Genomic DNA, 26,180 nt, shown 5'->3' with positions numbered 1-26,180 from the left:
TTGCTTCCACCAAAATAGCATATATGTGTGTGACTAGGGATCTGCAACTTGTGGAGAGAGTAGATACAGATACAGAGTATTGCAATTATATACTAGTCTGCTACCGCAGTTACCGATTTACAATTCCTCATTCAACGATCTGTGTGTCATTTATGTAGTAGCACAAGCAATCCTAACGTCATTAATCAGTGATTCTTGAACCTTGATTCCAGCTTCTTTCATCCGGTACAGAAGCTTAATAGCCCTAAGACACAACTCATTATGTACATAACCCATAAGCATGGCATTCCAACATGCAATGTTTCTTTTATCACCAACAATCTCAAATGCCTTTTCAGCATCTCTCACCGAACCGCATTTACCATACAGGTGGATCAATCCGCACTGTACGAAAACATCTGATTCCAAACCAAGCTTGAGGGCATTGGCATGAACCTGTCGACCAGACATGCCATCATCATCCATCCTAGCACATGCCTTGAAAACACCTGAAAAGGTGAAGTTATTTTTCTTAATTCCCTGTCTACCCATTTCATTAAAATCATCAATAACCTTGCCGAATTGATCTTCCCTGCAGCTATTCACAATCCTTGCTGTCCAAGTAACAGTATTACGTCGTGATAATTGATTAAAGACAAAGTCGGCATCATCTAGGCACCTGAATTTTCCATAAAAATTGATTAAGGACCCAGATAGAGACGAATCATTGCTAGCACCTAACTTGAGTAACTGCCCATGCACTTGCTTCCCTAATCCCATATTCTTGGTCACAACACATGACTTGAGAAGACAAACGATGATCCAAGAGGGACATTTGAACAACAAATTGTGGCGTTCCATACGCACGAAATAAGCAATAGCCTGTTCAGAGTCACCAGCGTGGAGACATGCAACAATCATGATCGCCCAGGAGTTGAAGTCCCTTAGCAACATCTGATCAAACAAGTGACGGGCAATGTCCAAGTGACCGCACGAAACATGCATGAGAAGAAGGCGGTTAAGCAAGGGTAAGGAAGGCTTGATGCGGCTGTTTCTTATGTGGGAATGTAACTCGAGAGCCCTGCGAGAGTGGCGGGTGACGGTGCATTCTTTGACAAGGGAAGCGTAGATATCAGGGGGTATGGGAAGGGAAAGGCTATCCATTAAGCGCAAAATATCGGAGGTTGTGTGGCTGCTACATGGGTTGCTGGAGATGGGTTTGCTGGTGGAAATGGGAGTGGGAGGTGGTGGTGTTTTTGAAGATTGTTTGGTGATGCGAAGGGGCAGTTGACTATGCAGTTGAGATATGGGCGGTGCTGGGGTGGCCTGGGACCGAAACGTTAACTTGTTGGAAGGTAACATTGGAGGGAGAGCCGGCGATACCACTTCCATTTCCATATAATATTGTTTCATTTCATCCTTATGACGGAATAAATGAGATGGAATGAATGCATTGTAACTGTATAAGAAAGGAAAGGCTGCGGAGAGATATAAAGTTGCGTTTGAGAGGAGTAACAATGCCCAGAAATCAGACGAAATACGTCTGTCTTGTATCGTCTTTCTTTTATGGTTGAAGAGTTTTCCTTTTTAAAAATTCATGGACTCACCCACAATTTGGGCCACCTATCTAATGACCCAATGAACATGTGGGATTCATATTTGATTTGGAAATTGGAAAAATAATAATAAAGGACGCGATAACACATAGGTGACTTTTTTTTAATAATAAAAGGGGAAGAGATTCGAATATTACTTTTTAGATAAAGAGATAATGCAAGTAAAATAATAAATAAAATGTAAAAAAAATAATATTACAGCGTTTGGTTTACAAGTACTTTATTAAGAATATAATGTTAAATTTTAAAATTATCCCTATTTATTAAAATGTAAATTTAATATACTTATATTTTTTATTATTAATTTTTATTTAATATCATTTCTTAAATATATTTTTAATATCATATATTTTATTTTTATTTTTTATTATAATATTATATTTTTTAATTTTTTAATATAATTTTTTATATTATATATTTTATTTTAATTTCTTTTACCTATATTATATAAATTTTAATTTCTTATATTTTATTTTAATTATAACGTTACAAAATATTTTATTTTATTTTTATATTGCAATGTAATGTGATTGTATTGATAATATTACAAAATACAATTTAACGTGATTGCATTGATTTTGGACTGTAATCACATTACTTCCTTAATTGTACTGTGATTGCATTGTAATCTCACTTCCCTCATACCAAACGTTACCATATTTCAACAACAGCTAAAGAGGAATATATATAGGAAACATATCCATCCATATTCCATTAAGGTCACTCATTCAATTGTAAACTCTGTAAACTTTCGATAAAATATTAAACATTCAGTGGTATCAATGTGTTCCTGAAAAAGTTTCACAGAATAAAATCCATGTCAGTGAAATACCCAGAACAATTATTTGCTGCTACCACCAAACCTCACTCTGAATATGATCGTCAGTTTCATGATCTATCACCCTGTTCTGTTGAGGTTATTGGGACCCTTACGCAAAGTTTCTAAGGCTCTCTAATGATGCCATGACTTTCAGGTAGCAGACAGCACTGCTCTTTGAGAATTCGTCAAAACTTTAATCATGTTGACATAGGGCAGCCCGCAGCAGTCCTCATGGTCCTTGAGATATCTCAAGTTCCCTGTCTCCAAAGAATCACACAAGCATACAGCTATCAAGATGAAAGGTCAGCACTTATACATCTTCACGGTCTTTATTGACCTCCACATTGTTTGTGGCAGATTCATCAGTAGAGAACCTACTGCTTAAATGGTTGGGAGGTGGATGATATCCTAAATCCTCACATTCACTCTCTGGTATCGTTTGATCATCAGTTGATTGGTAAGGAAGTGATTGCAAGAAGTTGAAGTAGGCATACTTGATATCAAATTGCATATCATACCCTGCCAATCAAAACTTGCACACCTTATCTTCTGAGAAATAAAACCAAATAAGGCAACAAGAAAACATTTTATCCTTACAGTAATTTACAGCAATAGTGCATCCTCCATCTCCTGGGCTCTGTCTAACGTGATGAAACCACATACTTGGTCTGCACCACCCCACCCAAAACCTCAGAACTATGATCCACATAAAAACCACTTACCTTCTTAATATGAAAACCAGAATTCTCAACAATCATATACCTTCATTTGAGTTTCATTTGTGTAGTCAAAAATTCAAATTGGGTGAACATACAGTCTTAAAACTAGAATGTAGTAGTATAGACAGCAGAAATGTTGAGCGTATATAGACAATTGTTACCATCTACAACAAAACTAAGAATTGGAAAGTGGAAATTTAGTTTGGTGCTTACAATGCACTAAAAGCTGTTTCGAAAAATCAAGGTTTAGTTGTTTTCTTTATTTGTATAGGATTGAAACCTCCCATGTTGTCTATGTTTTATCAACTGATGGAAATTCTAATTTGGGGTTTTGTCAAAAAGGTTCTCACTTAACAATTTGAATTATATTCTCTAAGGTATTTGGCAGCAGAATGAGATGGGAATGAAATGAAAGGCATATGGATCACTCCAATTGATCTAAAATTATATAATGATGTGCAAATTATTGGACAAAATGAGTCCACCGTGATCAGTTCGAGGATCATAAGAGGAGAGGATAAGGAACTTACAAGTAAAGAATTTCTCCAGCCTTAACAGTAACCTCAAACGGCTTAGGCCCATTAAAATACAATGGAAATTTCGACCTCTCCTCACTCCCCGTTGCAGGGTAAGGATCCACACTACACCATGGCACGCGTCTCTCCGGCTCTTCAAGCTCTAACCGAAACTCTCCACTCTCCTGTAAATCAATAGAACACCACTCTAAAATAAACGGGTTTCCAAATTCTCTTCTACTAGCAATGATTACCCAATTTCAAGAATAGCAGGAAGGGACCGAAAAACCTCGGAATAGCAGTATCGAGCTGCTGGATAGTCCCTAATATACATGCGGTGAACGTCAGTAGGGGGAAGTAGCAAAAAATGCTTCTCCCCGGAAACGACGGCGTACAAATTCTCGTAATGGTCTTTGTGGAAAGAAGTCTCCGATAGATGGTTTCCAATCCAGAGATTGACAGCCTCCGGAAGGCAGCCTAAAGCCTCTGAGGCCCATGGAATATGGTCATCGCAATCGGACTCGAGTTCGCTGTACTCGGTTCTGAGACAGTCGTTTTGCTGCTGCAAATAGGCTACCAAATGATTGGGAGGTTGACGGATGAGGTCGAGGGCGTGAGGGAAAGGGGTGGGTTGGACGTGGGCCGAGACGAAGCAGAGGGAAGGGTGCAAAGGGTGGGGGGCTAGGGCGTCGGCCTGGCCATCGGGAGTGAGGTGGAGGGAGACGAGGGAGGAGGAGAGGGAAGTAGAGAGGTAGGAAGGGGTGGGCCAAAGGGAAAGGGCTGGCCAATGGGAGATGGAGTTGGAGATTAAGCAGGGTTTGTTTTGGGATACAAAGTCTCTGAGGAATTGGAGTGGCGTCGGGGGAGAATGGAGGCGGTCCACGGAGTTTCCTAGGCTGACCTCCCTCACTTCCTCCCAGAGGGATTCTAGTTCTACTCGTTTTCCTCTCATTCAGAAGCTTTACTTTGTTGGACTCCGGCTGTCTTGCTTGGAGTCACTGTAATTAAGCCTTGGGTTCTACAGGTTAAGGGCAGCATATCTCTTGATTCTTGACAGTTTTTTTTTCTTTATTTATATTGAAAAAATGAAATTTATGCCTAAGCCACCTCAATCTGATTTTTCTCTTTAATTACCTTTGTTGGTAAGAATATTTTCCTTGCACATTATGCTGCTATGACTTGACAATTATTTGCATTTTGACTGACTTAAGTTTTGCCTTTCTTTTTTAGTTGGTTTGTGCAGAAAATTAAACTTGTACTTTAGGGGGCACAAGTGAGATATGAAGTGAATTAAACTTGATATTATTGCCTTTGTTTTTTTTGTTGGTTTGTGCAAAACAAATCATATGAAGTTTCAAGGAAAGAATTCATTGAACAACAACTTAATTTACCATTTCATGTGATTAAAGAGAGCATGAACATTGATATGTAGGAAAAAGATATATTCAATATACAGAATTGAACAACTCAATCAATCCTTAACTGTTTATCAGCAACAATTACAAAGTTGTGACTTCCACTACTCAAAACCTCAATTCTACAAACATGTAGCCACTCAGACCTAAACGCAACACATTAATAAAACATGAACAGAGGCTAACCATGGTATAGATCACTCTAAAGGTAGTAGCATTACCTCATAGGTCTGCAAAGGTGAGTTGTCCTCATTCTCAAGAATATTTTCATGTTACACGTATCAAGAGCACAACCATGATAAAAATACATGTCATGGCAAAGATCAGAAGCCACTGGAAACAAGTAGTCTTAGAGGTTTCTGAATATATCTTCATGGCACGGACATTTGCATGTCCAGTGCTAGCAAGACTACGCTCAACAGCCTTCTCTGTGGAATCAAGTATCTGCAGTATACCATAATCAGTTTATAAGACCAGCAACGAACAGTTGTAAAACAAAACATGGAAAAAGCTAGCACACATGTGTGCGCGTGCACACACACACACCATAGGTATATATGCATGGAAGTGTATCACAAAAACATGAAACCCAAATGCTCTATTAGTTGAACAAAAAGGGATAAAGGAGATGCATAAACTTGGCAAATATATGTTTTTGGACTCAAGACTTCATCAAATTAGTCTGAGAGGATCCCACGGGTGACTTAATTATGAAAACATCATTTCAATAAAATGTGTCATTTTCATTTTGAAAAAAAAAAGAAAAAGAAAACAAGCTATGCAAAATGAGTAGGAAAGATACCACAGGAAGAAATAATATAAACAATACAACATGCTATTACAGCATCCTTTTAAACCTTTAAAACATAGCCACCATGCTAGCTATTTTTCAGAAATGCCTATTTTGTTATAAAGCTGTATTGATGCAATCCCAGCTGGTGTAAATAAATGAAACATGACCTAATCCAGACTTAAATGCAGTAATTGGAATAGTCCTAACCACTGCAGAGGAAACATTTGACTCTAGACTCATAACGCATCAACTCTCCATGTACATTATGCAAAGTAAGAAACCACACAAAGTTTCATAGCTTATTAATATGATACATGAATGAAGACATATTTGTGAGCAAAATTGTATCTGCTTCTATATTCTCCAAAACATATAAAATTGACACCTGTCATATCTTATCAAGAGTAGATAGTGTATAAGTGCACTTTACTTTTTCAGTGTTCTCCAAGGATTGGCTCATCATGAGACTACGCTCTTTAAGTTGCCGTGCCAACCCAACCATCTCATCTGTTAAATCCTCCTGAAGCTTTCTGTTTTAAAGGAGATTATGAACAGCCACTAGCAGCAATATAAACCCAAATAATATGGAGATATATTCAAGCTTTGTAATCATTCAGGCTACACCCATTAGAACATAGCTTTGTCATGACAAGTATGATCCCATATGAGCCATTCACTGGCCTCATTCATTTGCGGTTCCTTCCGGCAGCGACATATCATGATTTATTCTCAAACAAATCTTAACTTTAACTAGGAGAAAGCATAATTGACTCAAAGTATCAATAGGCAATAGCAACATCAAATGATACCTGTGCTTCTGTATGTGTGCTTCAGCTGCAGCATCCAGTTTAACAGGAGCTGATGTATGAGCCTCAGTGATGTCTTGCGTTCTATCTTTGATGCTTGAGGTAGGCCTGTTCAATGGCACATAGCAATCAAAACAAAATTCAAAAGCTAATATGAATTTCAGTCATCCTCAGTACTTAAGATTCACTTACACAGCTCTCCTTCTTAATCCTGGAGAAGAAGGCATATGACTTTCTGCATCTGAATTAGGACTCTGTTTAAAAGAGTTTCTGGTGCCTGGCTCTTGAGGTACCTTAATATCAGGCTGGACCATATAAAGAAAGGTTAACAATGACAACCTCTATCAACAGTCCATGCACAGACATAGACAAGCACAATTTATACACACCTATGCAACCATGGGAGAAAAAACTGTATTGCTTCTACATTTATAGTTTCAGCACTTGCATTTTAGGATTTTCCTTTTACAATTCTGGCTATTATTCAAATCATTATAAGATAAGCTTTAAAGAAAATATACACACACCAGTGTGGCAGTTACTTTTGAAGCAATTTCCTCAATCTTCGCTGAATAATCATTGACCACGGCCTTTGAAACTCTGGGGAAGAAAACAAAATTAAATTTGAAATCGAATAAGCTATCACAGAAACAAAACAATTAAATCAGTTGCATAAGAGAAGTAAAGAGGAATCAGTTATCAAAATCCAACATGATCCTTTTGCTTATATTATTGTGATCCACAACAAATTAAAACCAAGAAGCTGCTCAATCAAATAAAAGCATAATAGGGGAAGAAAAATGAACCTTGGTAAGCCTTCTGGTGTTTTCTCCTCAGCCAACTTTTCTAATAGTTCTCGTAAAGTAGCAACATACTACAAAAAAATAAAAGAAGTTGAATTCTTTACATCATTCACAAATTTAAGTGAAAAAAGAAAACCCATACAGACGGGAAACTAAATTCAAAAAAGAACAGAAGTCTGGGGAAGAAAATCAATCAGCATTCCGTGAAAGACATGGACGCAAAATCTTCATCAAATACTAATTAAAGATGAAACAGGCGGACATACGTGTACGAGTTTAGAATGATTTTGTTGTTGGGGTGCCGCTGCAAGTAACCTCCGAAAATTCACTTCCGTTTTACTCATTCCCATCTCTAGATATAAGATAGACAAAATTAATAATCAAAGAAACAATTACTGGGCAGTTTTTTCAATTTTCATACATATTTAAATCAAAGGAAACTGATTAATTGAGGGAGACGGAATTCCAAAGGGAACCCTAGGAAAGATGTTGAGTTCGGCAAAGACGGATTGATCTTCAATAAATGTAGTTAATTCTAGTATAACTGAGAGGAAAACCAAGTTTGAGGAATACCTGCAGGTAAGAGTTGATATGATTTGGATTGAGATTGCGGCAGCTCCCTACAACTCTGCCTTGTCTTCACAACCTGTACTAATAAACATATCAAAATAGAACAAAAAATGTTTTATATTCCATTACCATATACTACTGTGAGTTCCGGTTTCAGTGCCTCAGATCCAAAGGGGTTTTGGCCCTTGGGTCTCTCCATTTCTCTCTTTCCTTCTGATTTCTGTTTTATCGTCTTTCCTACCTTCTCACAAAACAAAAGAAAAGGTTTTCAAATTGAAGCCCTTTTTAATTCTTTTTTGCTTTTGGCCAAATCTGTTCTAAACCGTCGACTTTGCAATTTTGCTGCTGGATACGAGGGTTGAAGATTTAATGTCCAAAATTTAAGAGTTCCAAGTATTATTGCAAAACTAACTGAACATCATAATTTGTAATTAAGAAATTATTTTGATATATTATTTAAATTTTATTTTATATTTATTATTAAAATATATTTTAAAAATATTTTTAAATAAAAATATATTATTTGTTAATATAATAGCTCTTTTAAGCCTAAAAATTGATGCCCAGGTCCGACGCGAGTAAGGACTCCGGCCCGACGCTTCAGGCCTGGACAAGCAACTTGATCCTTGGACAGCTATAATTTTAAGGTTCACTTTTTTAATATTTTTCTATACATATGGTAATCACTATTTACATATTTAATCTACATAGTTCATAATTGGATCTTCAAAATGTAAATAGTGATATTAAATGTGTTGAAAGTAAATGAAAAGATAATAAAGAGAAAACAGCAATATTGCAATTTTATGCAAATTATACTTTGAGTCATCATGTATTTATAATAGAAAATTATGACAATTAAAATTTATCAAAGAAGGAAAAAAAGTCAATTATAAAATCATTTTTATTTTTTATTTTAAGTGAACAATTTAAACTCAATTTTATAAGTAGTAACAAAGGTATACTTATTATTAAAACAAATGCTTAAATTAAAAAAAATCATTTTATTGAATGTGTGTTCACATTTATGCAATACAAAATTATTATCTACTTCTTTAAATGGTTTTCATGAGAAAAAGGTTCTAACTTAGTAGATCCTTATAAATTTTAAAAAATAAAATTAAAAATTAAATGATAAAATATCCTGATTCGTTAAGTTTTGACTATAATTTCACACAGATCCATTAATATTAAAAATAGATAATTTGTCTCAAAAAAATATTTTTCACTGAACACGTAAGTTTAGTTGTTGGTCAATTGTTAATGTTTTCTTTAGTCAGAAGAGATAACAATATTTCTCAAATAATTTTATTCTTCATTAATTTTAAAATTACTATACTATATAAACTATAATTTTTTATTTTAAAAAACTTTTTCCCTCCTATTAAAAAAAATTTACGGTACGCATTACAGATATCCATGAAAAAAAATAATAAAAAATCAAACAAAATCATTAAGAAGTTAGACTAAACCAACACATAGGTAAACTTTAACTTAAAATTTAAAAGTTTTAAAACCTTTTTTTTTTAATTTTATCAATGAGTCGTCAATGACAACTTCGAACACAATTTTCATAGAATGTTACCAAGACGATGGGCAGTTCGAAAGAAGCTTGGAAAAGAGTTAATGGATAACATCTCCTTCATGCATGTTGTACTATATAGAGTTGAAGGATATTCTTTTCAAAGGTCTAGTGGAATCAAGTTTGCAAATTAATGATTATCTTTTATTTAAGAAAAGTGATATTTAAATATTTAATTCATTGATTAGTATATTATTTAAAAAATAAAACTCAACTCAATAAAAAAAAAAACACTAGAAAATATCCTACGTAAATATTTGGTAATAGAAGTCGGAGCAGCCATCTTTTCAGAGGCGGAGGGACTAGGCCCCCTGCCCAAAATTACAAAATTTTATATTTATTTCTTTGTTTTATTTTAAAATTTTAATTTTTATTTATTTGTTAAAAATTTTATAATTTCATTCTTTCAAATATTAAATTTTTTATTTTCACTTTTTCAAATTTAAAATCATGACTCCCTCAGTGCACCCTTTTCCAGCAACACAATGACCCATTTCAAGTCTCAAGTTTCCAGCATAAATTCCTCTCCCAACTCCCCATGTTTGATCATCGCTTTTCCATCTAACTTTTCCCTCTTCTATCTCTTCTCTTCCGCTTCGTCCTCTCTTTCTTATACCTTGGCCTCTGCTTCCTCAACGTACCAAAGAAACATGCAAACACAGGCTTCAAAAACTACCCTATCGTTGGCATTTTTCCTTATTTCTTGAAGAACAAGCACCGTTTTCTCGACTGGACAACTGAAACTCTCATCTGTAGCCCATCCAACACCGCTACCTACATCCGCCTTGACAATGCAAAAGGTAGTGTGACAGCAAATCCATTGAATGTCGAGTATATGCTCAAGACCAATTTCCACAACTTCCCAAAAGGTGATCAACTGACATCACTTGGCAGAGATTTTCTCGGCGAAGGAATCTTTAATGCTGATAATGATACATGGAAAATCCAAAGAAAGATTGCGAGTCATAAGTTCAGCCCAAAGTCGCTTCAAAATTTTGTCATGAACCATGTCAAGTTCGAAATTTCCACGAGGTTAGTTCCAATCTTGGAAGAAGCCTCGAAAACAAATCAGATATTGGATTTACAAGATATCTTGCAGCGGTTTGCATTCGATAACTTATGCAAGTTGGCTTTTAGTATCGACCCTTTACCCTTGTTGTCTTGGGGGTGATTCAACTCATGCGGGTGCTGAGTTCACGCGAGCATTCGATGAAGCTGCCGTGCTTACTTCTGGAAGAATCTTGTATATTTTTCTGTTGATGTGGAAAGTGAAGAGATTTTTTAATGTAGGATCAAAGCGAGCATTGCAAAAGTCTATCTCCATCGTTCACAACTACGCCAACGAAATAATACAGTCAAGAATCGAAGGCAAGAGTGAGAAGGAAGATACGATCCAGATTTGTTATCCTTATTTATTGGAAACGAAGTGAAATCACCTGAGTTTCTAAAACATACTGTTATAAGCGTAATCCTCGCTGGTCGTGAGACAACTTCTTCAGCTTTGAGCTGGTTCTTTTGGCTGCTGTCATTAAATCCAAACGTGGAGCACAACATATCAAAGGAGCTTGAAACAATTCGGAAACGTTATGGGCAAAGTATAGGCGATATTTACGGTTTCAGTGAGCTCCATCATATGCATTATTTGCATGCAGCAATTTCGGAAGCACTGAGATTGTACCCACCTGCGCCTGTGAACTTCAAAATGTGCCAAAAGGACGATATCTTAACAGATGGTACATTTGTTGGCAAGGGATGGCTAGTTACGTACCACACCTATGCAATGGTAAGGATGGAAAGCATTTGGGGCACGAACTGCGCTATGAATTTCAGCCTGAACGATGGCTCCAGAGTGGAAGATTCAAGAAAGAGAATCCGTTTCGATTTCCGGTGTTTCATGCAGGGCCAAGAATGTGTCTGGGGAAGGATATGGCATATCTTCAGATGAAGTCTATAGCAGCGTCAGTAATTGAGAGGTTTGATATCCATGTGCAAGATAAGTGCCCAAAGCAGCTGCTATCTTTGACACTCAAGATGGAAGGTGGGTTGCATGAAAAGATGAAGGAAAGAAGTGTGGATATGTAATCTAATTAATTAAGCTTCGACAACTGTGTTTGCATATATAAGATTGTTTGCAGGCAGTAAATAATGCATACCATGCCGTACAGAGGAGCCGGGTGTTGATCTTGACAGATTTAATCCTGAGGTTTATGAAACAAGGGATAGTATCCTGGTTTATGTAATCCAACATCTAATACTTGTTTCTATGATATTTGATGTAGTAGCTAGTTTATGTTCTCTTGATTAAATTTTGTTCAAATCACTAAAAGACAAGTTAGATTCATATGATGGAAATATACTTTAAATAGGTTAAAAGGTTGGAACTCAATAGAATTCTAACAACTGAGTATTACATATTCAATTTTTATTTCTTTTGGTATACAAAGAAAAAATTAGTTAATTAAAATCAAATATAGAATTTATATTTGATTAATTGTTCAGTGTATAAATTTTGTAAATTATAAATATGTCAAATATATATTCGATATCTTGAATCATTAAAGTGTACATTTATATTGTTTATTTTATTTTAAGTTTTTATTAAAATTAGGCAAAGTATTTGGTCTTATTAAAATTACAATAATATAGTTCATAATGTGGTTTAATAAAATGGGTTAGACTCAAATATAATAAGTGTGCGTATTATATTGAATTAGATTTTTCCTTACCAAACCTTGTAATGTAATTTAAAAAGTCACATTGCAGAGAATGTAGATGCACATCCTCATATCAAATGCCACTAAAGACTTATTTTCTCTCCTACTTTCAGACAATATTAAAAATCTCACTCATTAGAGAGTTGTAGAATAAGGAGAAGAAAGCAAGATTTCATTGCATGGACTTTCGACAATTAATCTAGTAGGTATTATTTTGTTGTCAAATCATATATATCAAGAACAAAATATGTTCTTTTGTATTCTAATAAATTTTGAGTTAAGTATAATTAAACATGAAATTTAACTGTATAAACTCACCTCATACAAATAATGCAATCAATTCAATCAAAAGGAACTTTTGACAATTAATCTAGTAGGTATTATTTTGTTGTCAAATCATATATATCAAGAACAAAATACGTTCTTTTGTATTCTAATAAATTTTGAGTTAAGTATAATTATACATGAAATTTAACTGTATAAACTCACCTCATACAAATAATGCAATCAATTCAATCAAAAGGAAAAGGTTTGATAGCCGCAAAAATAACTCCTCAAAAAACATGCAAACTAAGTGAAAGATTAACAAAATGGATAATCATTTAACCGTTACGAATTCAATCATACAATTGCACTCCAATTTCTTTAAAGAAATATGACAACAGCATTAGGCCAAACTTGAAGATGAATAATATGTTTTCTTCACTATATATAACTTATGCAAAAAGTATATTCTATAAAAGAAAAATATAAAGGTTGACTTTGGGTATAGTCAAAATTTAGCCAATATTGGTATATATCACTATATATTATTATCGTGCCAAAGAAAAAGAGTGAAAGTAAGCAGTACACGGAAAATAAATATAAAATTGTATATATATTTCAAATGATATTATACCTTAAAATTTTTTAAATTATTTTAAAAAATTAAAATAAAATATTTTTTTTATTAGGTTCAATTAAGCTCTTATACTTTTTTTAAGTAAATAAACCTTTATGATTTAAAATTAACTAACTACTATTAGTCAAAATGTCATTTATCATTATACGTTACGTGACGTTAATATAACATTTTAATATGTTAAAATAAATGATAATATAATATGTTGATATGACATGATAATGTGGTTCATATAACATTTTTCACCTTCCACGTCAGCATCACACTCACAACATATCAATATTACGTGAGCGTAAAATGATAAATTATATTTTAATTAATAATAAATAGTCAACTGTTAATTATAAAAACCTATTAATCTAAAATAAAAATATAAAATCTTGATTGAACGTAATAAAAGAATTAATAAAAACTCACTTAAATTTTCTTAAATAATTTGAAAAATTTTTCAGATATGATGTGTGTCCGAATTTAAAGTTGCAAAGATTAATAATCCATGCCAATGACATGAAGTTAATTTTTAATTATTATTTTTCTATGCGTATCAGAATTAGATCATGTCATATCCAGATCAGTATTTGATTAGTCAATATATTTGATTGATCAAATACTTTAATTGCGTTTACCTAAGTAAATTAATTTGGATAAAGTTTCATTTAAAAATGTGGTCCTTGTCTAATAGTTTAAATTTATTAAATTAACTAGTCTGTACCCAAAACTAAGACCGGCCAAAAAGAATAAAAAACAAAACTTACCTTTATTGCTTTATAATCAACTATCCACTTTATTCTCTTCCAAAATAGAAGAGAGTTTTTGGACAAACTAATTTGAACACGAGCTGGGACTTTCCCAAAATCATGTGAACAAACACGTGAAACGCGGAACTTGTACGTACAGTTTATGAACTTGTTAAAGGCGGAGTTTACGTAACAATACAGCCCACGCCAGGAGAGTCGTGCGGTGCAGCCACCCCAAACAAGATAAGATTGCCACCCAAAAATAACAATATATAGATTATAAGATAATTAAATTTTATTAGAAAAAACATTAAGACTTTTTGGAAGTATTAATTTATAAGTATGTTGAACAAAGATAACATCAGGGTAACACAAGCAAACAACATCACGTACTGTCGGAGAAAAACTAAATAAATGAAGGGTAATTAAATCTAATGGAACTTGGAGAAGAAATCAAACATTTGTTTGTTGATGTCGTCAGGCTTTTCTTGGTTGATCCAGTGGGTAACTCCTTTCATCACAACTGCTTCCTCCAGAAATGGTACATCTCTCTTGAAGCCGCCATTGTGAATGTATTCCTTCATGCCAGGCATTGTATAGACAAGATCAAGGTCACCCATCACAAACTTCACCGGCACCTTTATTTGACTTCCAGACCATGGTGCTGACAGTTCCCAGTTTCTATGTGGTCATGACAGAAGGAAAAATTTATCAGAGATCAATGATGAAGAAGCAAGAAGTAAAGTGGGAAGGTAAGACAGATGTATTTACCTAGCAAAGTTGCGGTAATAGTTGAGGGCAGGAGTGATGCCAGTTTTCTCAAATTGGGTGGCATAGTAGTTAGCATCTTGGTGGGATAACCAAGGGGGCAAGTCAACCGGACCATCCAACGGATGCCCGAACAGATTTCCTTTTGGTAAATAAAGAGGGTCCGGAACACGGTATGATAGCAGCTCCAACACAGCTCGTCCTAGGCCAATCTCTTCAAACTCTGCTTCTATTACTCCTGGCTCCTGCACCAATATAATTACCATACAACATTACCCAAGCAGAATTGGGATCAATAGTGGTAACAAATTAAAGAGTATCTGTATGTACCACTAATAAATCAAAACTTGGTTACTATATATAATTCATAGTTCACATAATTGATCCCAAAAATATTTCGCATGATAAGAACCAAATGTATAAGGCTTGGAGTACAAATCCCCATAGGCTCTATATATGTGTACCAAAAGACATATTTGACAACAAGAAACGTTTCGCATGATATAATTATTCATAGATCACAATTGGTTAACCCAAAAAGGAAAAGCAAAATGCAAAAGGGTCTGATGACTAAAATTCTAGGGAGATAAGATAGTCAACTACCTAATTAAAATCATAATGCTTTGTATGTAAGTTATATAAGTCCTAACTAACCTTATTTAATTTAAATTTTTAATGAATCCGACTTGAAATAAAGTAGTAATAAGAAACTGTATCCAGAAATATATTATTTTATATTATAGGTGACATTTTTTATTTTTGATCGTTGAAACCAAAGTAAACTAAGATAACCAATTAAGTGATTAACTACAACTAATTAAATTTATATGAGCACTAGTTAATCATAATTAATTTAGAATTCTAAGTGAATCAATTTAAAAAACAAGAACTACCTGCAGAACCAAACCTTTACTGGACGACGTTTTAGGTCTTGGTTAATCAAAAGCTAATCATTTAAATAACGAAGTTAATTTGGTTAATCAAAAAGACAGAAACTCAACCTGGAACCTGACGATGTAATGGTCATTTCCAAAGTAAGCTTTCCAGGTCTCGACAGGTTTGAATCTTGGATTATAAGGAATAAACGGCACACTCAAATTGAACAAAGCTTTCACTCTGTCTGGTCTGAACAAGCACAGGTACCAAGCAATGATGGCACCCCAATCATGACCGACAACGAACACCTTTTCCTGATCCGGTGCAACGACGTCCAGGAGGGCGATGAGGTCCCCCACCACGTGCAAGCAAGTGTAGCTGGCGATTGAGGCTGGTGCATCGGTTTCTCCATAGCCACGGAGGTCAGGAGCCAAGGCTCGGTAGCCAAGGGAGGCTAGGCCATTGATCTGGTGACGCCAAGAGTACCAGAGCTCTGGGAAACCATGGAGGAAGAGAATCACTGGGCCTTCCCCTTTCTCTGCTAGGTGCATGTTTATGCCATTTACTCTCACTGTTTTGTGCTGAATCCCCTCCATCTCAATTCCTCTCTGCTTCAATGTCTATTACTTTCTTGAGTTGTTTTTGTTATTTGTAGCTATATTTATTTCCCAGCGGTGAAGCCTAAGATTTAAGATCGAGTTTGGGTTATGCCGCCGCGTTATACCACCTCATACCCTTGTTGAAAATGGACATTGCAAATGAGAATTAAAGTCAAAGTTTACTTCGTATGCATTTATTGTATGAGAACAAGGCTGCGTTTGACGTCATGCCTCCAGAGCTGAATCTGTTTATCCTTTTCTATTAAAATGATTAGAGTGTAGCCCATGCTACGCGTTTGGATATAAATTTTTTTTTATATAAATAAAATATAAATTTAATTTATATTAATAAAAATAATAATTTAAAAAAGTAATCAAAATATCATTTATAAATTACATTATAATGTATAAAAATAAATTTTTAAACATCAAAAGATATTGTGATGACTTATCAAACTTATTTATGAAACTTGAACTTGTTTGATCCTTTACAGTGTTATCATGTATAAGCAATTCTATAACTAACAGGTAGATATAATGCATTGTTAAGATTTTTTTTGTTATTTCTTGCATTGTAATAAAAAAATTATAAAAAATAAAATTGTAAATGTAATCAGTAATTTAAAATGAGAGAAAAATTATAAAAAAACTGAATCTCAATTTTTTTCAATCACAAATTAAACTAAAAAAAACCACTCTTTCTTTCTTCTCAATTTTCCTTTTATTTTATTTTTTTGTTTTTTTCTCCCTCATCTCCCTCTGTATCCAGACTTACCTTTCTCTTAGATACGTTACTGATGTCCATCCTTTTTTTAACTCATTCCTTTTTTATCAAATTTGATTTTTTCACCCAATTTTTTTTCTTATTCTTCTTTTTCTTTCCACTTTATCCCCACTCTCTTTTACCCTCTACACTTCAACTATAAAGTTGCGTTTGATATATTGTTAGGAATATGATTATTGAGAATGTGATTGTTGGGTATATGATTGTTAAGAATATGATTATTAAGAATATAATTTTACAGCGTTTGGTATAACAAGAGAAAGTGATAAATGCAAGTAATGTGATTGCTGAGAGGATTATATTATAGTATTTGGTTTGTAAGTATTTTATTGAGAATGTAATGTAAATTGATAAAATTACCTTTATGTATAAAAAACATATAAGTTGAATAAATTAATAATTTTTAATATAAAATTTGACTTTTCAACTTTAAACAATTAACATAATAAATAATAACATTAAAAAATAACATAATATTTTTATTTTTATAATTGACATATATATATTAAATATAATTATTTTTTGTAATAATGCCTAGAATTATTATAATAATAATAAAAAAATTTAAAGAGATTTCTATTTTTTTTGTCTTTGAACTTTTTTGGCTGATGATTGCTGAATTTTACTGGAATTTATGCAAATAAAAATTTTAATAAATAAAAATAATATTTTATTAGTTTCATTCGATATAATAATAAAAAAATTTATTTAAAAAAATGTGAAAAGTGTTTTTCTTTTTTAGAATTTTAAACAATTTCCATGAGGCAAAAATATTTTTCCTTTTCTTTTTCTTTTTCTCTTTCCTTTCCCTATCTTCTTTCTATTTAATCCACTTTCTCTTCCTGTCGACAATCCTCTTTCCCTTTCTTCTTTCTTCTTGGGTTTTGGCCTAAATTGTGGATGAATAGTTTTGCTGTATAGGGGTTTCTTGGTTTTGATGTCCTGTTAGACTAAATTTTTTGAAAGGCTGAGTGAATTTTTAGTCCTTGTAAATGTCTATTTTGTGTTTTGCAGGACTGTTTTCTTAGCTAAAGGAGATTGAATTTCTCCTAATGCTTTTAGCTCTTCAATAAGATAAAAAAAATTTTAAGAAGAAGAAGAGGAAGGTTGGGCTAGGGTTAGGATAATTTGGGGGAAAAAGAGCTATAACTTTCCCTTTGCAAATAGAAAGTTAGATTGCGTCCGTGAACAATGGAAATTACATTCCTTTTGGTCATTGTAAACACATTGCAATGAGAAGATATTCTCTTGAGTTTTTCTTATACCAAACGTTGAGATGTCTTTACATCCAGTTAAATTGCAGGGGAACGATCCCACCTGCAACACACCAAACGCCCCATAAAACCCTTCTGACCCGCAACCCATCACTTGTCAACCCCAACCTAATTCCTAACCCCTTTCACAAGATTTTATCTGTCAAAACTTGGAGAAGTCAGATGTCAAATTTTAGATTTGGCCTTTTTTTTAAAAGTCTTGCTAGAGATTTAAAATCCCTCTCATCAAGATTGGGCGTGACGAGTCTTTAAGAGTAATTTTCTTTTTTAATTTGACTTGCACGTGGATAATTTGTCTTTTCTTTAATAAATTCTGTGACTGCCAGAAATTTAAAACTTTCGATTTTGAAAACCTGACCACTTTCTGAGTTGTGACGTGGTAAAATGAGGAAATCTCAAAGTAGGTGAAAGATTGATCGACATGTAATATATAATAGGAAAAAGATTAATTTCATTATTACAAATTCTGATGTCAGCGTCCACTTTTGGGAAAGAAAGACCACGACAATTTGAGCCTTTAGCGTTGAGCTGGAGAGAATAGGTGTTCTGCTTTCACGTGTGACATGTCCGAGGGGGCTTGCTTAATAATAAAATATTTTTTAAAGCATGCTAAAATGTTAGAAATGTATATTCACTCAAATACTTCAAATATTGACCATTCAATTATGATTTTTAAAGTTACTATTATTTGTTGTTACGTAGTCTTATTCGAATAATTGTTGTTATTTATTTTTAAATATAAATTATTTTTAATATTTAAATAATATTTTTAAAATATATCATTTAAAATTTTTAATATCAATCATAAATTATTTAACAATATTTGACTGAAATAATAATAATAATTAGAATTTTATTGAGATATAATTTCAACATATATTAGTTTAAATTCATGGTTAGATATTAACCCATTATCAATATTTTCAATAAAGTGAAAGATTGTTGATACTTACCGAAAGTTTCTAGTCAAACATACATACATACATATATATATATATATATATATATATATATATATATGTATGTATGTGTGAATCGGATAAAAGATCATATTTGAGTTCAATTGATACTATATTTGAATTTTTTTTATTAAGATTGTTAACTTTTTAAAATTCAAATTTAATTAGATATTAATAGATTATTCGAATTTGGGTCATTTCAAATTAATTATTCATATCGTTCAAATTCAAGACAATTTTGAATTAGGAATATTTCAATATTATTGGCTTCCTAATGTTAGGAATATTTCAATATTATTAGCTTCCTAATGTTAGGAATATTGCAACTCCTTGCACATTTCAGTTTCTATTTGTCACTTGGATTCCTAAATGTGAATCTTAAATTACCGGCTTCTATACATTCCTCACATGGATCTTAAATTTTCGGTGTGCCTAAAGATTTATCTTCATTCCCAATGTCAGGCTTATATAGAAACCAATAGTTTAAAATCCACGTTTAGGAATTGAAGTGACAAATAAAAATCAAAAGGTACAAAGAGTTGACTGTAGAGAGAGAAAAAGTAAAATAATTAAAATTTAAAAATATTTATTTTATTTTTAAAAAAATTATAACTTTTTTTATTGACAAAGTATCACAATAAATTTAACCGATAATGTATTAAATATAAACTTTATAATAAAAATCCAATGAAAATTTTAAGTTGATTTATCTAATATGATCTCCTTTTGTTGATTTTGAATTTGTAGGATAATTTATAACTTTTTTTTTCTTTTTTTCTTTTATAAAAGCTTGTTTTAGGGATGTCAATTGATCGGGTATCTTATAATTTTGAGATATCTGAACCTTAATTCTATAAAAAATCAACTACTCTAACCCTATTAACTACTCGAATAATTTTAAAATTAGTATCATAACCCTAACTTTATTACATTTTTACTACCCTATAATTACTTTAACCCGATTTAAAACTCGATTAAATTAAAAAATTATTAAAATCTTCTTCCTAGATAATCTAATAATTTTTTTATTTATATATATTAATGTCATCACATTAATAATTTAACTAATTATATTTTTAATATTTTTATCAATATTAAACAAAAAAAACTATTAGTCAAGATACTATAAAGGTTAGCTATCTTTCTTTCTTACTTAAGTTCGAATCCAATTAACATCAGTTTTATTCAATTATTTAAATAACAAAAAAATATAAACAGATTCGGGCCGGGTACATCGGGTACCCGTTGACGTCCTAGCTTGTTCCTTCATTTTTCTTTTCCCTTCCTACGCGGGGGCGGGGGCTGTCGTTTTCTTGCGGCACTCTATCTCCGTTCTTTTGTCTCTTATCTTTCTTACCCATATCAGAAAACCAATCTTCCCCTGCTTCATTCCCATCCCTTTTTAAGGTAAATTATGTTTCCCTCTTTGCTTTTCTATCGTTTTCATTTTTTATATTCTTTAATCTGCCTCTGTGCTGGAACTGAATTTCTGTTGTTTGAGATGTTCAATTGCCTGCTCAGGGATTTTTCTTTTTCCTTTTTTCTTTTTTGAAATATTTACTTCTAGTTAATCTCCCCTGATTTTTTATTTATGTTAGACCTGAATTTGATATGAGAAATTTCTGGCAAATTTAGACGTTAGTATGAGAAATTGCCCCACTGTTTGATTCATTTTTCCCTTATTGACGTTTAAATATTCTGTTTCCAGGGATTTGATTTAATTCTTGTTACTGTTAGATTAAGGCTTTGGCATTGAATTAACTGTGTTGATCCTTGGAATATGTTTGATTAGTAAGGAAATTTGGTTGAATTTTTTGTCTTAATTTTCGAAGAATCCCTCTACTTCCACATACTCTTCTCCAACTAAGCCTTTTATATCCTTTTGCTATGATCTAATTGGAATTCAACGTCTATCTGATTATTGTTATTATTATATCAGCATCATTATTCTTTTTACCCGTCATTCATTGATTCCAGCTATATAAAAAATCTCTCTCCATACCATAAACCTGCCAGAGTCAATGAGACAAAAGTTCATTGATTGTTCTGGAAACTACGGTGGAGAGGAAAAGGCTAAAATTGACAGAGAACAATCAGTCAAGTTAAAATTTTCATGTTTCCCTGGTATAAATAGGGTTTCTCGCTTATCGGCAAAGCTTTTGGGAAATGAGTAGTGAAATAGTTGTCTCATATTCAAAATGACATACAACATGATGGCACTGTTGGCAAACTGATGTGACAAAACTTATTTCACTCTCAGTTCAGCCGGTGCATTGTCAGTTAGTTCAGTTCTAAGTCTGTTAATTGATTAGACTTCCTGCTTGTTTTGGTAGATACTTGTTTTATAGATTAGTTTGGTACAATTCATTGCGCTTCATGTCACATTGTTTTGGTGTCTAGACTGCAACCACTGTTGGCACTCCCTAGTTTCTGCACAGAACAGAGATGAATTCCGAGGAAAAAACTCTGGTTGAAATCATAGATGAGAATAAACAGATTGACCTTGCCAAGTATATAAACTATGTCAGTGCCCCTCAGGCTGGTGCCATAGCAACATTTTCAGGCACAACGCGTGACACTTTCGAAGGCAAAACAGTAGTGGAGCTAAGATATGAAGCATATGTACCGATGGCAATTCGAAACCTCAAGTCCATCTGTTCCTCAGCTAGATCATCCTGGGATCTCCATTCTATTGCGGTTGCCCACCGTCTAGGCACAGTTCCAGTCGGAGAAACAAGTGTGTTCATTGCAGTGTCAGCTACCCATCGTGCTGATGCCCTAGATGCTTGTAAGTTTTTGATCGATGAGTTGAAGGCATCTGTTCCGATATGGAAGAAGGAGGTTTATTCTAATGGAGAGGTTTGGAAGGAGAATACAGAATTCTTGGAGCGGAGGTTAGAACTTGGCAAGGATGGCAGCTGCTGCAGAAGGAAGATTGAGACTGAGGCACATGATAAAAAGGGATGTTGCAAACCCAAGGTCAGGGTGGACGATGCAGCAGATATTAGCACCAGCTAAGCTAATTATGACAATGGAGATCTGCGGTTCACTTTCATATCAAAAAGGGATGTGCACCCTTTTTTTTTGTCCAATTTTGTCAAAAGCATTGGAAAATACAAACTGCATATCTTACAGATTGTTTCAACAAGTATTGTCCTCCGTTTTCCCTTACTACTCTTGGGACAGATGCTGTGTTTTCAGAGAGACAAAGAACAAAATTCACAGTTGCAGATGAAATGAGGATTTCTGAAAGGAATAAAATTCATTTTTCTATGTAAATATAAGAAGGAACAAAAAACCAAGTAAATTAGCAGTCTGAAAGAGGAAAAAAAGCAAAATGCGACTAAGCATCAACCACCTTTACAAAAACACTAGATAGCACCACAATTCAAAGGAGAAAAATGTACAAATCACCAGATAGATCATAACAGAAACATGATCACCCTATCCAGATATCAAGGAACACAAAAGCATTCAAATATAACAGCCACTAGTTAATTGTCGAGATACACAAGTCAACTGTATAACTACTCTCCGTGATGATTTGGCAAAAGGCTTTTCGCGGGTGAAAGGAGAGCCACGGCACCGCGATCTGGACTTGAGAATTTCCGATATACTGCCTTGAGCTTACTTTCTGCAGCTGTGGCGTGAAATTTAACCAACAATTTTGCCCAACTCCTGTTACATCAGCAGTAAAGAACAGATCCATTTTGTTATCACATTGCTGGAAATTGGAAAATTCAAGGAAAGGAAATGGGGGAGGAAGAAGATTACTTTAGCTGGTCTTCAGAGTAGCCGGTGTGGTGCTTCAGAGTTTCACTCCAAAGAGGGCTCTTGTCAAGGGTGCATCTTGCAGCATACACTGCAGCAGCGGCTAGCATGGAAGGACAGCACAAAACTACAGTTGGGTATTGCATCAGACCAAGCTCGGCAAGGAAAAACACCAAATCCTCCATCTGCATGCATTACCACCCAAAATCAACCAAATTAACCTGTAATCCAAAATTCTAAAAGGATGTAAGGAGCTGTCAGATAAAATTCTACCTTATCATCAGATGGAATGGAGGCTTTGATATATCGGACGAGGAAGACATATGGTGTAGGAACTGTTAAGTACCATTCTAACTTATCCAAGATTGCTTTCTCCATGGCCAAGACCTGCTCTCTAGCATAAGCATTGTCTGATATGAAAACAAAGTCATTGACCTGAAAAATTGAAAACCAGAAGGCAAAGTAAGAGAAATAGCATTCTAACAGAAGCAAAACCCAATTATACAAATGCAAAGGGTACCTCTGGTGCCCAAATCTCTTCATACTTGCATGCTATGAGCATTGCACTAATGCCTACTAACTGAAGTTCCTTTCTTTGAACAACCTTCATAGAAAGGATTCGATCAACAATATTCATGGTAAGATATAGGGTTTCTGGCATAAGATCGAATTTGCGATGGACTTCAATCAACCAGTCCACGAGAATGGATCTCATCTTTGCATTGATATCTGGCTGCAAATCCATATAGTCATGTACTTGACAGTCGTTCTGCATCAGAAAACTTGTGATATTAGCATATGAAAAACAGGAAAAGAAAAAGTTTATACTAAAACTTAAAAGTGAAAGATTATTACTTCTGTGAGCTTGTAGAACTTGTAGATATCATCCACATATTCAGCAACAGCCAACTCATTACCAACATCAGCTCCATCAATGTCCTCAATCGAATCATTATGCTTATTGGTAAGTCCACAAGCAGCCTGAAGTGAATCAATTCAATCCACAAACAATAAACAACACAAGAAAAACAAAAGCATAATCACTTCTTAAGTCCATGTAATCATCTATGCATTACCTTGCTTCGAGCAGAGAGGATTGCAGTGAGCGTTTTGACTTCCTTCCTTGAAGACCCTTCTCTTCTGCTAACAGGTCTGCTTTCCTCAGTTTTTTCATCAGAGCTTATCACGATCACAGTCTCAGGTTTTGGTTTGTCAGCCTTGTCATCTACCTTCCTTTGGGCTGCTACCACCTTCGTCACTGCACGGCCACCTCCTTTCACAGCTTGTGCAACAGCACCAATTCCCTCAGTAATTGGATTCTACAAGTAAAACAAAGTTAGTGATTTGGTAAGATTTTCAAGTATCAGTATTATCTCAGAATGAGGAAAAAGAAAAAGAAACATTTATTTTTATGCGACTACCTTTCGCTGTGCAGCTCGTTCGTTGACAAAATTGCCAATGTCTTGAAGAACTCTTCGATTCCTTCCATCTGCTATCACATTTTTCTGCTTCACTTCTCCTGAAAAATTACAGTACAAGAAAGTCAGATTTTCCGGAAAGCATAGCTGCAAAGACATCACTATTGATCCAGGCAGTGATTCAAAAGGAAAAACAAAATAGGCCCCAAAGACTAATGAAAGTATCAAAGGGAGGAAAATTGCAAAGCTCATTACATATTAATATTGATAGTAGAAACAACTCAGCATATAGAAAAGATAAATTGTAGTATCCACCACAACGAAAAAAGAAAACCCAACAAAAAGTCAAGAATATATAACTAATCAAAGCAATGAACAAGCAATAATTTTCCCAAGAAAACTGACTGCCGATTTTATGTTTATTTTTAACGTTTGTAGTATTTAATTTTTCTGATGTTTTAGATAGGAAATATATACACAAAATATTTTCCTTCCTATTTTCCATACTTCACCGAACAAGATTTCTTTCCTTTATTTTCTCTACCTTTGTTATTTTCTTTTCCTTCAAAATTTCCATGAACCAAATAGAGCTTCAAAGAAACTAATCAAACAATTCTAAATTTATTAAAAGGAAGTCAGCAAATCGAACTAGTCCAAATAAAAAGACCGTTAAAAAAAAAAGATTACTAACGAAAGAACTAGTCCAAATCCTGAAGCTGATTCAACAGAAAAGAAAATATCCCAGAAGCCAAATATAATAACATCAAACAATAAGGAGACCCCTCCAAGAATCCCAAGATCAATGCAAAAATCTCAAAATTCAAAAGAAATGAACACATATAGCAAACCCCAGAAAGAATCAAGGGCCAGAAAAAACAAAACCAACCATTATTTTCCCGCTGAGGAGCAATAAGTCTAGACGCCATCACTGGTTCTTCTTCTTGTTCTACAACCTGGCCTAAAACTCCACCAATGCTGGCCAACAATGATGAAAGGAACACTTGGAGACGGCTTCCACGCGTCTCCCCTTCTGGATTACTAGTCGCCACCCTATAACTCTTTTCCTCACTGCAAAAAATCCTTGGTCTCTACTCTTTTCCCTTTGTTTTGTTATTTTGTGTTTCTGAATGGATTTTTCTTTGTTAATAAGAATTGAGTTAATTATTTTTTTCAAGCAGTGGGGTTCCCTTTTGAAGCGATGTGAAAAAGGAAGGCACGCTTCTCTCCAACGGTCATATTTCTGAAATCGAATTTCGGCCGTTTGATTGATGGGAATCTAACGGTTACAGAAACCCTTTGTTTTGGAATTTTGTAGCCGTTGTAGGTGCTCTGGCACTCGGGTACGTGGGTTGATGGGTTGGGTTGGGCCAAGTTTTGTTGACATGTCCGTCGGGCCGATTGGAGTCGAAAAGAAAAGATATGTCCGTTGCTAAAAGTTACAACTTACCTAGCAGTAATTATTTATATGTTATTTTTGACAGTTAGTAATTGTTAAAATCAATTTGGTAAAAAAAAAGATTGATCATTATATTGGATTCACAGGCTTCTTTTGTTTTTTTATTTGAAGAGAGAGGCTTACTAAATGTTCAATGCACAGGCCCAAAAAAGAGAACACGAGGAAAAGAGGGAAAAGTCGTATTCTTATTTCATATTTTAGGTGGCTCGGAATTTTTTTATTACAATTATTTTTAAAAGGTATTATTTAAATTAATTATAAAAGACAGAATGCTCAAAATTTAAAAAGTGTACAATTTAATGTCA

At 33.9% G+C, this 26,180-nt stretch overlaps 6 protein-coding genes and 1 pseudogene across 6 annotated transcripts; 2 read left to right on the top strand and 5 right to left on the bottom strand.

The window, feature by feature from the left end:
• On the bottom strand, positions 1-1,587 carry LOC18590025 (pentatricopeptide repeat-containing protein At1g31790). The gene has a single exon (XM_007015289.2). It carries the CDS (start codon positions 1,390-1,392, stop codon positions 151-153), a length of 1,242 nt encoding a protein of 413 aa, XP_007015351.1. The 5' UTR covers positions 1,393-1,587; the 3' UTR covers positions 1-150.
• On the bottom strand, positions 2,282-4,725 carry LOC18590024 (jmjC domain-containing protein 7). The gene is made up of 5 exons (XM_007015286.2): positions 3,939-4,725; positions 3,665-3,834; positions 3,013-3,083; positions 2,794-2,934; positions 2,282-2,672 (listed from the first exon to the last, which is right to left on the bottom strand). The coding sequence occupies exons 1-5, from the start codon at positions 4,599-4,601 to the stop codon at positions 2,566-2,568; spliced, it is 1,152 nt and encodes a 383-aa protein (XP_007015348.2). The 5' UTR covers positions 4,602-4,725; the 3' UTR covers positions 2,282-2,565.
• On the bottom strand, positions 5,050-8,447 carry LOC18590023. The gene is made up of 8 exons (XM_007015282.2): positions 8,040-8,447; positions 7,733-7,818; positions 7,470-7,537; positions 7,191-7,263; positions 6,856-6,968; positions 6,667-6,771; positions 6,288-6,387; positions 5,050-5,508 (listed from the first exon to the last, which is right to left on the bottom strand). The coding sequence occupies exons 2-8, from the start codon at positions 7,814-7,816 to the stop codon at positions 5,332-5,334; spliced, it is 720 nt and encodes a 239-aa protein (XP_007015344.1). The 5' UTR covers positions 7,817-7,818; positions 8,040-8,447; the 3' UTR covers positions 5,050-5,331.
• Positions 10,187-11,829, top strand: LOC18590022 (annotated as a pseudogene).
• On the bottom strand, positions 14,242-16,348 carry LOC18590021 (bifunctional epoxide hydrolase 2). Its single transcript, XM_007015280.2, has 3 exons — positions 15,740-16,348; positions 14,742-14,983; positions 14,242-14,651 (listed from the first exon to the last, which is right to left on the bottom strand). The coding sequence occupies exons 1-3, from the start codon at positions 16,208-16,210 to the stop codon at positions 14,402-14,404; spliced, it is 963 nt and encodes a 320-aa protein (XP_007015342.2). The 5' UTR covers positions 16,211-16,348; the 3' UTR covers positions 14,242-14,401.
• On the top strand, positions 20,500-22,401 carry LOC18590020 (molybdopterin synthase catalytic subunit). The gene is made up of 2 exons (XM_007015279.2): positions 20,500-20,637; positions 21,631-22,401. The coding sequence occupies exon 2, from the start codon at positions 21,676-21,678 to the stop codon at positions 22,246-22,248; it is 573 nt and encodes a 190-aa protein (XP_007015341.2). The 5' UTR covers positions 20,500-20,637; positions 21,631-21,675; the 3' UTR covers positions 22,249-22,401.
• LOC18590019 (G2/mitotic-specific cyclin S13-7) lies at positions 22,515-25,566 on the bottom strand. Its single transcript, XM_007015278.2, has 8 exons — positions 25,306-25,566; positions 24,423-24,520; positions 24,078-24,320; positions 23,857-23,982; positions 23,522-23,770; positions 23,275-23,436; positions 23,005-23,186; positions 22,515-22,908 (listed from the first exon to the last, which is right to left on the bottom strand). Exons 1-8 carry the CDS (start codon positions 25,343-25,345, stop codon positions 22,758-22,760), a joined length of 1,251 nt encoding a protein of 416 aa, XP_007015340.2. The 5' UTR covers positions 25,346-25,566; the 3' UTR covers positions 22,515-22,757.

This window comes from Theobroma cacao, chromosome 9, assembly GCF_000208745.1.
Source record: "Theobroma cacao cultivar B97-61/B2 chromosome 9, Criollo_cocoa_genome_V2, whole genome shotgun sequence".
In the NCBI taxonomy this organism is placed as follows: Eukaryota; Viridiplantae; Streptophyta; class Magnoliopsida; order Malvales; family Malvaceae; genus Theobroma; species Theobroma cacao.
Note: the sequence above shows the minus strand (reverse complement) of the source record. Positions and strands in the feature narration are given on the sequence as shown.

Bases quoted from the DNA above. Each gene is read 5' to 3' on its own strand.
- LOC18590025 (XM_007015289.2), bottom strand. From the start codon at position 1,392: ATGAAACAATATTATATGGAAATGGAAGTGGTATCGCCGGCTCTCCCT.
- LOC18590024 (XM_007015286.2), bottom strand. From the start codon at position 4,601: ATGAGAGGAAAACGAGTAGAACTAGAATCCCTCTGGGAGGAAGTGAGG. The intron at 3,084-3,664 runs GTAAGTTCCTTA...GGGGTGGTGCAG, and splicing joins GCTGGAGAAATTCTTTACTT to ACCAAGTATGTGGTTTCATC. The intron at 2,935-3,012 runs GTAAGGATAAAA...TTTGATTGGCAG, and splicing joins CACTATTGCTGTAAATTACT to GGTATGATATGCAATTTGAT.
- LOC18590023 (XM_007015282.2), bottom strand. From the start codon at position 7,816: ATGGGAATGAGTAAAACGGAAGTGAATTTTCGGAGGTTACTTGCAGCG. The intron at 7,264-7,469 runs GTTCATTTTTCT...TTTCTTCCCCAG, and splicing joins ACACCAGAAGGCTTACCAAG to AGTTTCAAAGGCCGTGGTCA. The intron at 5,509-6,287 runs GTAAAGTGCACT...GGTATACTGCAG, and splicing joins CCTTGGAGAACACTGAAAAA to ATACTTGATTCCACAGAGAA.
- LOC18590021 (XM_007015280.2), bottom strand. From the start codon at position 16,210: ATGGAGGGGATTCAGCACAAAACAGTGAGAGTAAATGGCATAAACATG. The intron at 14,984-15,739 runs GTTGAGTTTCTG...ATATTGGTGCAG, and splicing joins ATTACATCGTCAGGTTCCAG to GAGCCAGGAGTAATAGAAGC. The intron at 14,652-14,741 runs GTAAATACATCT...ATGACCACATAG, and splicing joins TATTACCGCAACTTTGCTAG to AAACTGGGAACTGTCAGCAC.
- LOC18590020 (XM_007015279.2), top strand. From the start codon at position 21,676: ATGAATTCCGAGGAAAAAACTCTGGTTGAAATCATAGATGAGAATAAA.
- LOC18590019 (XM_007015278.2), bottom strand. From the start codon at position 25,345: ATGGCGTCTAGACTTATTGCTCCTCAGCGGGAAAATAATG. The intron at 24,521-25,305 runs GTTGGTTTTGTT...GTAATTTTTCAG, and splicing joins TCCTCAGCGGGAAAATAATG to GAGAAGTGAAGCAGAAAAAT. The intron at 22,909-23,004 runs GTAATCTTCTTC...CTGATGTAACAG, and splicing joins TACTCTGAAGACCAGCTAAA to GAGTTGGGCAAAATTGTTGG.